Here is a 13,229-nt window from a genome sequence, read left to right as displayed (position 1 = left end):
TCACTCACTCTCATGTTGTTCCAAACCTGTGTGAGTTTCTGAACACAAAGGAAGATATTTTGAAGAATGTCAGAAATCAAACAGTTGATGAGGCACCGTGACTTCCATAGTATGAAAAAATACTTAAATTCTTCTAAATATCTTCCTATGTGTTCAGAAACTCACACAGGTTTGGAACAACATGAGAGTGAGTGAATGATCTTCATGTTTGTGTGAACTGTCCCTCCTTTCATGTCTTTACACTGTAATGAGTGCAGTATCAGGCCTGATAGCGATACTCAGCCGAACACGAGCCGTCAGTGGCCGACGACAGGCTGTCTTCAGTGGTGTGTGTGTGTGTGTGTGTGTGTGTGTGTGTGTGTGTCTCACCCTGGTTCTTGACCTCAGCGAACTCTTTGTTGTATTCCTCGAGTGTCTCGCGCAGCTTCTGGTTCTCCGTGTCGATGTCATGCATCCTCTGAACCTTCAGATGCAGCTGCTGAGACAGCTCCAACACCGGCACCGGGTCTACACACACACACACCCGGACACAGAGAGAGACACAGACACACACACATGGACACAGAGAGAGAGACACAGACACAGAGAGAGAGACACAGACACAGAGAGAGAGACACAGACACACACACACACAGACAGAGAGAGAGAGAGACACACACACAGTTTTTAGTTTTTTCCTCACACGATAGGGCGGCCCAGAGAGAAAAGAGTGTGTGTTGAATAACATGCCAGACACAGTTTATTGTGTCACTAAAACACTTTCATGATGACCAGAGAAGAAGGATTTACTCTTCTGCTCATGAACCAGCCCGACACACACCGGGACTCTTATTCTGAATGTCTTTCCTGTTGATAAACAGCAGCTACTACAGTACTTTAACTGTGACTGCATTATGAAGGGGATATCTGAGATAGGGGTGTTTTGATCAGACGTACCCGGCACATCGATCAGCCGCTTGTAGACGTTCAGGAAGGCCGTCTCCGACTCCTTACTCCTCTTACTCAGCGCATCGACCTGGAGGAGACAGAGAGAGGGAACACGCGTGTCTAACACACACACAGACAGCATCGCACACACACACTCATGACGTGACGACGCTCACCTCGGCCTGGAAGCTCTTCAGCAGCGGAGACACCAGCTTCCTCAGATCCTGCGGCACACACACACACACACACACACACACACACACGAAGAAGAAGAAGCTTCAGTACCAAACACTTCAACAAGAGCTAGGCCTGCATTTCACACACAAACACTCACGTTTGCTTTTACACCACACAAATAGCCCAAGATGTCCATATTCCTGTTGAGCGAGCACTAGGCCTAGGTGTGTGTGTGTGTGTGTGTGTGTGTGTGACCTCAATCCCTCTGCTGACCTCTATATTGCCCACTGCATTTACAGATGAGCGCTAGTTGAACTACTGTATGGCGCTCTAGGCTAGTTTTATCGATTTATTGTCCCAGCCCTATTTTTTAATATGCTTTAAGACAAACCATGTGTAAATTCATAAGTCGACACTTCGTCGGGCTCATTTGCATATTCATAGAACCGCATATACTAAATGAGGCAAAGGTGTCGAGTTACATTCAAGATATTTACGGATCCCGGGTCTCGGGTCTCGGGTGCTCCGTGTAGACCTCTAGCATGAAGACATTTTTTTCAAGGAAAAAAGTTTAAACGTAATTTTGGTGATCAAAGATGAGCTTTAAGGGATACAAACAATGATTGATTACAGGGACAGCAGTTCCTAGTGTTCGGCTAAACGTGACGTGGGAAAGGTCTGTGAATATCTCGTCTGGCGACAGACGGCTGAATGACTGCGTCACATGCACACCTCTGGCGTGTTCTTCTTGAACTCGCGGCTCTGCTCGATGAGCTTCTTCCTGGACTGCTCGCTGTCGTCCTGTCGGCTGGCCAGGAGTGTGGCGCTGCCGTCCAGCTCTCGCTGAAACACAGCAAAACACACGTGATTACAGTCGCATCCAGTCACACATCTCACTGACTAACAGGTGGTTTCTGTAATGTAGGCTTAGTAATTGTTGCGTTACTTTGTTGCTTTTTATGGAATGTAAAAAAATGGGTAAAAAACCTGGTCTGGTTTTTTAATAACAAAAACAAAAGTTCTCTTTCTGGCAAATGTAAAGGCCCTTTCACAGCAAAAGTGAATGAAATGAAGCAGATTACAACGAAGCAAACGCAGAGTCACTCCTGTACAGTAGAGGGCGCCACTCAAACAAACCTTTCTGGATCACAGAAACGCAGCACGCAGGAGAGGAAACTTCAACACTCTTATCTCAGCAATTAAAAAACAAAAATGAAATGCAAATGTGATGTTTAACTAAAGTCATTTTTGCTTATTTCATCATCATCATCATCATCGGTCGGGTCCCCTGGTATGGAGCTCGACAATACGTTTCCACAATTCTCTATTCTTGGCGATGCTGATGATCACTTTTGTTTCCTCTTCCCTTTCGACATGGGTGAGTGACTGACTGCTCTTCGCTACGGGGAGAGCTATTTGATTCCGGACTTTTTGTTTTTTGTTGTACTCGTCGATGTAGCTTCGGATTTTGTGTCTGAAGGTTAGGCGAGGTGCTCCTCGCTTGTTCTTATCACTGACTTCTGAGTGATAGATGGCGTAGATGTGAGCTGGTTCATTTTCTTCCATGCGAAGACAGTGGCGCTGACTGGATGTTGTTTAGTCAGTCTGTAGAGTTCCTCGTTTGTCATATGGGCGTCTGCTTGACTAATTCCCAGCATGGTTCGGTAGCACTTTCTCGCAAACACATCCAGTTCTTCCTCTAGAGCCTTTGTTAGAACCCATGTCTCACAGCCATAAAGCAACACAGATACACAAGTTACATTAAAGAGCCGAGTCCTGAATTCTATATTTGGCTCGGGTGGTGGAGCGGTGAGCAGCTTCTTTAACTTAGTAAAGGCCACCCATGCAAGAGAGATACGATTTTTGACATCTTTCTCCGTCGATATGATGTAGGATCCAAGATACTTGAATTCGTCTACGATTTCAATGTCCTTTCCGTTAATTGGTAGATGTTGTTCATTGTCGCTGGAAGCATTCATTTGGACTTGGACAGTCTTCTCCTCATTTAATTCTAGTCCGACTGCACCAGCTTTTTGTTGTAGCTGGGTGAGCTGTTGTTGTGCCCTGCTGAGATCATTTTCCAGGAGTGAAATATCGTCGGCAAATGCTAAATCGTTAAGCTTGCGTTCGGTTCTAGATTCTTTGGCTATTGCTGTACCACGTTGCGGTCTCGTATTACTCCTGGGCGGAGGACCTTTGTGTGTAAGGTATCAAAAGCTTCCAGCAGATTGCCTGGAGACGTAGTCTATTACTACGATGAATAGTAACGGAGCTAGAACATCGCCTTGTAATACTCCAGTTGTGACAGCGAAAGGCTCTGAGAGCTGGCCCTCCAAATACACCTGGCTCGTCGATTCGTCGTACAAGACTCGGACAGCATCAACGATCTTTTGTGGGATGCCGTAGTGTCGCAGGATTGCGAACATCATAGGTCTGTCTATCGAGTCAAATGCCTTCTTGAAATCGACGAAAGTGATGTACAAGGGTAGTAATTGTTCTCTTGCTCCTTCGATGACTCTTCGCAGGATGTGGATCTGCTGTGCGCAGCTGCGCCCGCTCCTGAAGCCTGCCTGGTTGTTTCTGAGCAGCTTGTCGATGGGATTCTGGATGCGGTTGAGGAGAATGCGATTATACATTTTTGCTGCGATGGACGTCAAGCTGATTCCTCTGAAGTTTTTCATCAGCTGCAGGTTGCCCTTCTTTGGCAGTGGGATGATCAGGCTCGACGTCCATTGTTTCGGTGCACAGCAATGCTTAAAAACGAGCTCGCAGAGTTTGTGCAATTCATTTACTATGAATTTGCCGCCGTCTTTCAGGACTTCTGCCGTCATTGCATAATCGGGTCCTGGTGACTTGTTCCGCTTAAGCTGTTCAATCGCTTTCACCACTTCCTCTCGCGTTGGAATCGTTATTGAAATAACGATGTCTGGGCTTGGTTCTGGAAAGTTGGCTGTTTCCACCTTCGCACTCTTGTTGTTGAAGAGTTTGCAGAAGTACTTGCCCCAATCACTGATGAGCTCGGTCTTCGAGTTTGGTTGAGAGCCATCGAGCATTCGGACTTTGCTTGCAGCAGCATTTTGCGGCTTATCTGAGATTTTATCGATTAGAGTCCACATTTTGCGATGCTCGTGTTTTTGGTTTGCCAGTTCGAGAGCTTCTAGTTGAGTGTTAAAATGCTTATTTAGTATGGTAAAACTGGATCATTCAAGGTCAGCAGCAAAGACATTGTTTAAAAAAGTGAGATTAAATACATAAAGTCATACATATGTATTTAAGATATTTAATAGAACCGTATGATTAATTGTTAAAAGATCACGACCTTGATTCGAACACCCATGCGATCTAATTCCGACATGACAGCGATTCAGCCATGTCTATTAGGCTTGACAAAAAAAATCACGCAGAAGTACTGAGATAAACATTTATAGATCAGATATAAACACTGATGTCTATGGCAGCGGCCAAAATAGAGCAAATCATCTTTTGAAAGTAACTTGGCGCTTCAAATAATGATTGTATTGACGACATAGTTACACAAGTGACTGTTAAAAAATATGTTTGTCATTGAATCATTCATTCAAGAGATTTGTTCAAAAATACTGATTCATCCAGAAATTAAATAAGTGAAGTCTTTAAGCGCGAGTCATTGAATCATTCATTCAAACCGATTTTTTTGATTTATTAAACTTTTTTTTTAATAATCTGAAGCAATTTCCATTTGTCAGAACCTCTAGTAAATAACAATGTGATTCTCAATTTATCCAGAATCATTCAGCTCTAATATTTAGACTAATTATTTCAGGTTTGCTGTTGAAAACAGGTTTTTATTTGTACTGAGTAATACTGAATAAAGTAATACTGAAACTGTTTTAGAGCAAGTGAGATAAGTAAATGCCTTATCACATTTATTCTAGAACTACAATAACTATCATGTATTCATCTCAAGATATCCCTCAACATGGAGACAGAAGAGCTGTCAGTCACAACATAGGAAAACAAAGTAGCCTCCGTTACTTGATTTTTGTTGTAAATTTAAAAGTTACCTGGAGAAGTAATCTGATTACATAACTCACGTTACTTGTAATGTGTAACGTTACTGCCAACACTGCAGCTTCAAAACACACAACACACCTGCCTATGATTTACATACCATATATAATCCAAGCACACTTTGAATAAAAGTTTTATTTTTGATCATTCTAAGTGGACCAACTACCACGTACACACATATACTGCAAGTGTGTTAGGAGTGAAACTGAATTTAAATATGACTAAATTATAGTTCCGTGTGTGACTGACTTTTATCTCAGTCAGAAGAACTATTGGTTATTAATCTGGCCTGGTAAAATACTGAGATGTGACAACAGAACAGACAGCATCTTTAGACCAAATGAGTCACACTGTTAAAAACACTGTTAAGTCCAGCATTAAAGGAACGTTGATATCTGTTCATGTTTCTCTAAGTGAGTACTACTTTTGAGGATGTTGTTTACATCCCAGCCGCTGATCGATGAATGATGATCGATAACAGATCAGCAGCCGATCACACATGAAGATGAACGTGTAACAGGGCTCGAGATCCACTGACCTGCAGCTGCTGCAAGTCGAAGCGCTTCCAGAACTGACACATCGACGATGCTGCGCTGCTGGCCGCCATCTTGGCATCTTCACCACATCACAACATGATGACACATCACAACATGATGACACGCGGCACGCACAAGTGGCACGCGCACGCACGGCTGTTTCTGCGGGACGCGCGCGGCGACTCAAACAACTGTGATTGGCTCATCCTGCTAAACGCTGAGAAAAGTAACATTTGTCATGAATCACAATCTCCTACCTAAATAATACTACTAATAAAATACTAGTATAATAATAATACTAATAGATATTCAATTAAAAGTACACAATTAGGTGATCATTTATCTATTTTGTAATTGACAAATTATTTGAACACATTTCACGCTACTCCAAAAACTGGTGAATGAAGGCTACTATGGTAAAGGATCAGCTCATTAATATTAATTAGACAATCCGGGCAGATTGGCCAATCACGGCAGCGTATGCTTATTTATTATTATTATTATTATTTTAAACGTGTTTATTCATTTTAAAGCATTACAAACATAACCTAAAATCGAACAAGAGAACAACACAGAGGAATTATATATATATATATATATATATATATATATATATATATATATACACACACACATATATAATGGCTCAATACTCCAATAAATCAATCTGAAAAAAAGGTGACAGAAAGAAAATTAAAATTAAAATTAAAAAGAAAATTCAATGATTTTACAAACAATATGCCTTCCATATTTACACTTGAATATACCTTACATATTTAAACCTCATTAAACATCCCTCTAAGAATAGAGGATATATTTAAACCCATATCAAGACTGGATCCCACCTCCTGTGAAACATGGCATATTTGATAAGAAGCACGGGTTAAGAAATCTAAAGATACATATTTAAGTATAACATTGTGCCATCGAAGAGGCTTTATCCAATAACTAGTTCAGAAGAATATATTTTCTTGTGCAGAATGTTAGAAACTTGCAAAGTGTCTTTTTTTTTTTTGTTTAGCGTATACTTATTAATATTCATGAGGAAAGCCGTCGCCATAGTAGTTATTTCTCAGCAGCTGAGCTCGCTAAAGTTAGTACACGTGTCATTCACTTCCGCTGTCTTCTGTTCGCTTCCCATGTGTGCACAAACATCATGGACGAGAAGATTCATCCGGATTTAGAGGATTTCTCCGCGGAGCCGCTTCTGGAGAGCTTCCTCAAGGAGATCCAGAAGGAAGAGGTGGTGTTCCTCATCGGGATCTGTGTGGCTCTAGCGCTCGTGATCCTCACTGTCGGTAAGCAGGAGAGCCAAGTCAGACATTATTAATATTCATTATTATTATTTCAGCACCCTCCCTTGTGTCTTTTTGCACTAGCACATTAGATGTTTCACACATTTATTGGATTTAGGACAGTTCAAATAACCATAAACCAGTGAGATTGTGTATGAATATGGAGTTTTCCAGATGGTTTGATCATGTTCAGTCAGTGTGGGGTTACATGAGAAGTAACCAGAACAGCATGATGAAACTACACACCTGCAGAGAGCAGTGTGTTCCTGAAAACACACCAACACAGGCGCTTGATTTGCTAACATGAGGATCCTGTGGAAGGTGATGATGATGATGCTGATGATGCTGTCAGTGGGCGGGGCTTTCTTTTAAATGCCAGTCACATTACTAACAGTGGGCCTCATTCACCAATATCTTCCTAAGAATTTTCTTAACTTTGTACTTAATAAACGTCTTAAGAAAATCTACGTCGGATTCGTGACATGCTCTTAAACAACAGTTCGCACCTGTGTTCTTAGGATTGATGAATCCCACGTCTTCGTAATTGAAAGCGTGTGCCAGTTGTTCCTAATTAGCATAAGAAAACATCCCTTATAAGGATGACACTTCAGGGCCTTGTGCAAGAGAAGATGGAGAATGTGGTGGTCCACCCATCGCCAAACCAAAAAACACCTTCAGCAATTCTGAAATAGAAATTCTACCGCAACAGGGAAATGCCAAACGAGGCATAATATTTGATTTAATCAGCTTAATTGCTGATGTAAATTGCAGTGTTATTGTTTCTTTGCATACTATGATAGTTTTTTTTTTTTTTTTTTCAACAAATGATCAGAAATGCATTACAGTAAAATACTATCATTGTAAACGACTGTAGAATTAAATAAAATGCAGTAACCAATTATTTGGAGCAAACTGTCATCACTCAAATGTGTGTAAGAGCGTTCTTGAGTGTGCGTGCTCTTAGCTAAGAACAAATCCAAGATAAGAAAACATTAGTGAATGTCTGAATCTTCGTAAAAAGTGCGTAAGTGGTAGCCTGGCAAGCCAGACCTACATCAAGATGTTAGCATCTCACCATAGACACGGCTCAATCCGAGGGCCGGGATAAACGGCTGTCTTTCAAATTCCCTCTGCACGCAATAGGACAGCGCTTCAACCAACCAGAGCGTTTTCCCAACAGCGGAGCTAACGTTAGTTGATAGATTCAACTTTTAATTCTGGCTGGCAAAACGACGAACACATCTTCCTTTTTTAAGAATGACTTAAGTGCCGTTCTATGCTCTTTTCTCAAAGAAAAACCTAACTCCAAGTCCTCCAGAGTCGCGGACAAAGCCGATTCGAAAGATGTTCTCCAGCCGCCATTCTTTGTTTTCAAGTGGCAGGAAACCGTCACAACTCTGTCGTCATTATGTTAAGCCCGCCCCGCCTACTCTATACACAACATGATTGGCCTGACCCAATTTAGGTTTTTGCAGCTCGAAAGTCAATGAAGAGTTGCTAGACTACCCTGGCTGCAAAATACATTTTGCTGCCGCTAGGGTGCATCTAGATTTCTAGGCTACATAAGTGGGGTTTAAGAACACATTTCTTCGTAAGAACGGTTGGTGAATGAGGCCCAATGAACATCACAATAGTGTGGAAGCTTGTTTCTGCCACAGAATAAAACACAATTGCGAGTTTTCATTCTGCAATTCAGAATTGTGTGATATAAAGTCAGAATTGCGTGATATAAAGTCAGAATTGTGAGATATAAAGTCAGAATTTTGAGATATAAACTCACAATTGTGAGAAATAAACTCGCAATTCTGACTTTTTCTCAGAATTGCATGTTTATATCTCGCAACTCTGACTTTATATCACGCAATTGTGTGTTATAAAGTCAGAATTGCGAGATATAGCCTGAAGTCAGAATTACGAGAATTTTAGTCTGAATTGCGTTATAAAGTCAGAATTTAACTACACATGCAATTACGACTTTATATCATGCAATTCTGACTATATCTTGCGATTCAGAGAAATAAACTCAGAATTGTGAGATAAAAATTCTCTTTTTAAATGTTTTATTCTGTGGCAGAAACAAGCTTCCGTACAATAGTCATTTCCAGCATGAAGTATAAAAGCAAATACAGGCCACCAGAGCTGACTGATCCACGGCTTGAGCTGATGGGTATTCATCATTTCAGTTTTCTTCGGGAATTTTTGGGGCTCCAGTAAAGCGAGGAACGCCGTGCTGCTGCTGGGACTGTGTGACTCCGGGAAAACTCTTCTGTTCACTCGAGTGAGTAACACTCATCATACATCCGTCCACAACACAAACATCTGCTTGGAAATGATTCTCTGTGTTTTTCCAGTTGCTACTAGGGAAGTTTGCAAGAACTCAGACGTCCATCACAGAGAGCAGCGCCACATACAAGAGCAAGAACGACCGAGTAAGTTATGATTTAAAGGGGACCTATTATGCAAAATTCACTTTTGTATGGTGTTTGCACATAAATGTGTGTTGGCAGTGTGTGTACACAACCACCCTACAGTGATAAAAATCCACTCACTCCTTTTTTTTTAATCCCCATAAATCATAAGCAGTCTCTCCAAACGACCCGTTTTCAGAATGTGGCTTTAGTGACATCACTAAAGCCACAGGCCCCGCCCACGAGTTTTGACTGACACCGCCGTTATAACTTAGACCCGCCCTGATCGAGTTCACTGCGAGTTTACACATCAGCCATTGCTGCAGCAATGCACTCACGAGAAGCGTCGAAGCATCTCCCAAGCGTTGAAGGTGTTGTAGCTGGATGTTTTCATTCACATAGCTCTCTCTATTTACTCTTGAAATCTGCCAGCCAGTGAAGACGAGGTGGATTCATTTTGTTTTCAAAGAAAATGCTTCCTCAACTCTACAGAAATGTATGTAAGTTACTTATGCACTTCTTATACTGTTTACTCAGCTCTAACAGTGATTTTCTGAAGAAAAACTGATGCTTCATCTTTTGTGTGACATACAGTAAACTTTATTAAACTCATCAGTATATTTTGTGTCATCATTCAGACAATTAGATCGTCAGATGGAGTCCTACAGCAGGCTTGCATTAATAGTGTATAGCAATGCCAAATAGGTTATAATCGTAATTAAACTAAACTATACCTGTTCCAACTCCATACAGCATATATTCTCTGACTCTGTAGGCATTTTTATGGTCGAAATGAACACCATTACTGTGACTGTCTGTTGTATTATTATCATCTTCCCTGTTCTGGCTCTGATCGCGGCTGCTTAGGCTCCGCCCCCTGTGACGTGAACCAGCAGCTCATTAGCATTTAAAGGAGAAGCACTAAAACAGTGCGTTTTTCACAGACCCAAAAAAAATGATGATTTAAACGTGCTGTAAATAAAATTCTGTTGGGTATTTTGAGCTAAAACTTCACATATACACTCTGGGGACATCAGAGACTTATTTTACATCTTGTGAAAATGGGCATAATAGGTCCCCTTTAATGTATAAAGCTTTATACGTATGTGATGTCGTACTCATAGGAGATGAGTACAATAGTTTAACTGTGTTTTTGATATTGCAGGGCAGCAGTTGGACTCTTATAGATGTTCCTGGTCATGAAAGTTTAAGAGTTCAGATTGTGGAGAAGTACAAGGCCGTGGCTCGGTGAGTGATGAAGATGAAGATGAGCATTATTACACGGCTCTGTGGAATACTTGATTCTGATTGGTCGATCGCTCACTCCATCTAGCAGTACATTATTCCCAGATAATGACACTATACACTTGCTAGGAATGTTTTTTTGTGCGTGGAAGTTTTGCGTTTGGTGAGCTAATAAAATATTAAAATTAAGTTGAATCAATATTTTGTGTACAGTTACTTAATTATTTTTTTAATAAAGTAATTGTGTGCACATCCCACCTTCTGGCAGGTGCAGGACAAGAGGAACTTACTAAAGTCCGCAACACTGCTTTAAACTCCCATATTTAATATGAAGGCAACGTTTCGACCCTGCTGGGTCTTCCTCGGGCAAATGGTGGACACATCTGATGAAGGGATATATATAGGTCTTTACAATCAACTGACCCACCATGTGATTTCATCATAGTCATCCCATCATTCAGTCCCACACCACTGTGTGAAAGGGCCTTTCGAGGCTCTCGATCTCTCGATCGGCGTGAATGGTTGTTCAATGGTGTGTGTGATCATCTACTGTAGCGGTGCTTTATCCCAGTGTCTGAAGGCTCTTTGATGGATGTTTCAGAGCCGTGGTGTTTGTGGTGGACAGCAGCGTCTTCCAGAAGGACGTCAGAGATGTGGCCGAGTTCCTCTACTCCATCCTCACCGACGGCACCGTGGCCAAAAACAGCCCCGCGCTCGTGGTGGCCTGCAACAAACAAGGTCACTGGTGCTGTCAACAGCCATTATGTGGAAGGAAAATAATGCCTATTGTATTTTATAATGAAAATGTGTGAAATGTATGAATGGATTTCAGAAGTGTGGAGTACATGATTGTTTTCTTTCTTTTTTTCTGCAGATATCTCCATGGCGAAATCAGCCAGATTAATCCAGCAGCAGCTGGAGAAGGAGCTGTGAGTATCTGCTTATCTCTGGCTCTGTTATGATAGTGTGAAATGTTAGGGTCCGTAAGATGAAAATAAATGTGAAGTGTCCTGTAAAGAACGTGTCCAATGTGGCACTTCAAACACTAGTGTGTGAATTGGAATGAATCATTATAGCCAGTGGAGGGAAAACTCCATGAGCTAACAGATTTATGCCTGGTTCAGATTACACGATTTTAGCCCGATTTTGGCACGATCCGTTTGACGTAGGGTGTCGTGGGGATTCGCAAACGACAACGGGCGTCGGGACGCAAGATTCGATCGTTTCATCTCGTATAGTGTGTCATAGTGGGCGACAACCTGCGTCGCGTCTGCGATGCTTCACGACATCACGACAAAAAGACTAGCATGTTTAATTTTTTAACGGTCCTCCACGATGACGGCGCACAAGTGAGTGAGTGAGGGAGAGTGAGTGAGTGAGAGTGTGTGTTCGCGAGTGAGTGAGAGTGTGTGTTCGCGAGTGAGTGTGTGCCTGTGTGTGCGCGCGAGAGAGTGTGAGAGAGAGAGCATGTGTGAGCGAGTGTGTGTGTGTGAGAGAGAGAGAGAGAGTGCGTGTATGTGAGTGAGTGTGTATGTGCGAGTGAGTGTGTGTCAGGTGTGTGTGTGAGTGAGTGCGTGTAGCTATGTGAGTGAGCGTGTGTATGTGCCAGTGAATGAGTGTGTGAAACGGCTCGCGATGACTGGTCGGAAAACAACGTGTAGTCTGACATGTTTCTTGTCCACGACATGACAAGATTTTTAGGAGTCAAAATCGTGTAATCTGACACAGTGACTATCTGAACCAGGCATTAGTCCGTGTTCAGGGTTGACGGGGTCAGATGTGTTGCTGGTGGCCTGATTGTGTGTCCTCCACAGGAACACGCTGAGGATGACGCGATCCGCTGCGCTCTCCTCTCAGGACGGGTCGGTCGGGGGCTCAGTGTATCTGGGCAAGAGAGGCAAAGACTTCGAGTTCTCTCAGCTGCCGGGCCGCGTGGAGTTCATCGAGTGCAGCGCTCGAGGGAGCAAAGCAGAAGACGGAGACATCGCTGGCATCGACGCGCTGGAGAAGAGCCTGGCCAGACTCTGAACATCTCAAACTCCTCCTCTGAAATCATGAACTTACTGGCAGATCTGGACTGTGTCTGTTATTGCTGTGCTAGTCCAGCGGCGTACATCATGTCTAAACTGATGCAGCACATGGTGTGATCGAGCAGAATCAGTGTGTAATGCATGAAGGCGTCCATATGCTTTTCCTTGTGTTCAGTTTTCACTCCAGGGCTCTTCTAGAACTGGGGTCAGGTCCAGATTCAACTCCTTTTTTCAGATCTATTGTATTTTGTTCTGCTAGAGGCAAGTGAATGATAATAAAGATGGCTTATGCCTACTTGTTTTCATGCTGCTTCTCCGAAGGCTTCAGTTTAATAAGTGGCTAAACAGTTTAAGTGTTTAGGCAATACTCTATTTTAAGGGAGCGATCCAGGTGCAAAACGATTTCAGCTCTGTTAAAAGCATAAGATAAGTACATGGAGTCAGTGCTAAAACAGGACTGATTCAGTGTTTTAACTCGAGTCCAGCCTCTGGTGGATATCCCAGAATGCAGGTCAAGCAAGTTTCCCGGGTCTGTGTACTCAAACCCCAACTTTTGGTTCC

At 42.4% G+C, this 13,229-nt stretch overlaps 2 protein-coding genes across 3 annotated transcripts in view; one reads left to right on the top strand and one right to left on the bottom strand.

The window, feature by feature from the left end:
• Positions 1-5,831, bottom strand: part of cux1b (cut-like homeobox 1b) — a 21,921-nt gene extending 16,090 nt beyond the window's left edge. For both annotated transcript variants that reach the window (XM_084127614.1, XM_084127615.1), the window contains exons 1-5: positions 5,693-5,831; positions 1,837-1,947; positions 1,104-1,151; positions 937-1,015; positions 370-507 (exon numbers count right to left, since the gene is read on the bottom strand). In XM_084127614.1, the coding sequence (XP_083983740.1) occupies positions 370-507; positions 937-1,015; positions 1,104-1,151; positions 1,837-1,947; positions 5,693-5,761 (445 nt within the window). In that variant the 5' untranslated portion in view covers positions 5,762-5,831. The remainder of the gene's footprint in view (positions 1-369; positions 508-936; positions 1,016-1,103; positions 1,152-1,836; positions 1,948-5,692) is intronic.
• A 938-nt stretch (positions 5,832-6,769) lies between these two features.
• On the top strand, positions 6,770-12,973 carry srprb (SRP receptor subunit beta). Its single transcript, XM_084126111.1, has 7 exons — positions 6,770-6,988; positions 9,169-9,263; positions 9,337-9,414; positions 10,559-10,641; positions 11,240-11,376; positions 11,513-11,567; positions 12,453-12,973. The coding sequence occupies exons 1-7, from the start codon at positions 6,847-6,849 to the stop codon at positions 12,664-12,666; spliced, it is 804 nt and encodes a 267-aa protein (XP_083982237.1). The 5' UTR covers positions 6,770-6,846; the 3' UTR covers positions 12,667-12,973.
• The last annotated feature ends 256 nt before the right edge of the window (positions 12,974-13,229 follow it).

This window comes from Abramis brama (assembly GCF_963993115.1).
Source record: "Abramis brama genome assembly, chromosome: 10".
Lineage (NCBI taxonomy): Eukaryota > Metazoa > Chordata > Actinopteri > Cypriniformes > Leuciscidae > Abramis > Abramis brama.
The sequence above is the reverse complement of the archived record's forward strand: the minus strand, read 5'-3'. Positions and strand labels throughout refer to the sequence as shown.

Excerpts from the sequence above, each read along its gene's own strand:
- srprb (XM_084126111.1), top strand. The coding sequence starts at position 6,847 with ATGGACGAGAAGATTCATCCGGATTTAGAGGATTTCTCCGCGGAGCCG. Across the intron at positions 10,642-11,239 it reads AAGTACAAGGCCGTGGCTCG|AGCCGTGGTGTTTGTGGTGG; the intron begins GTGAGTGATGAA and ends TGGATGTTTCAG. Across the intron at positions 11,568-12,452 it reads CAGCAGCTGGAGAAGGAGCT|GAACACGCTGAGGATGACGC; the intron begins GTGAGTATCTGC and ends TGTCCTCCACAG.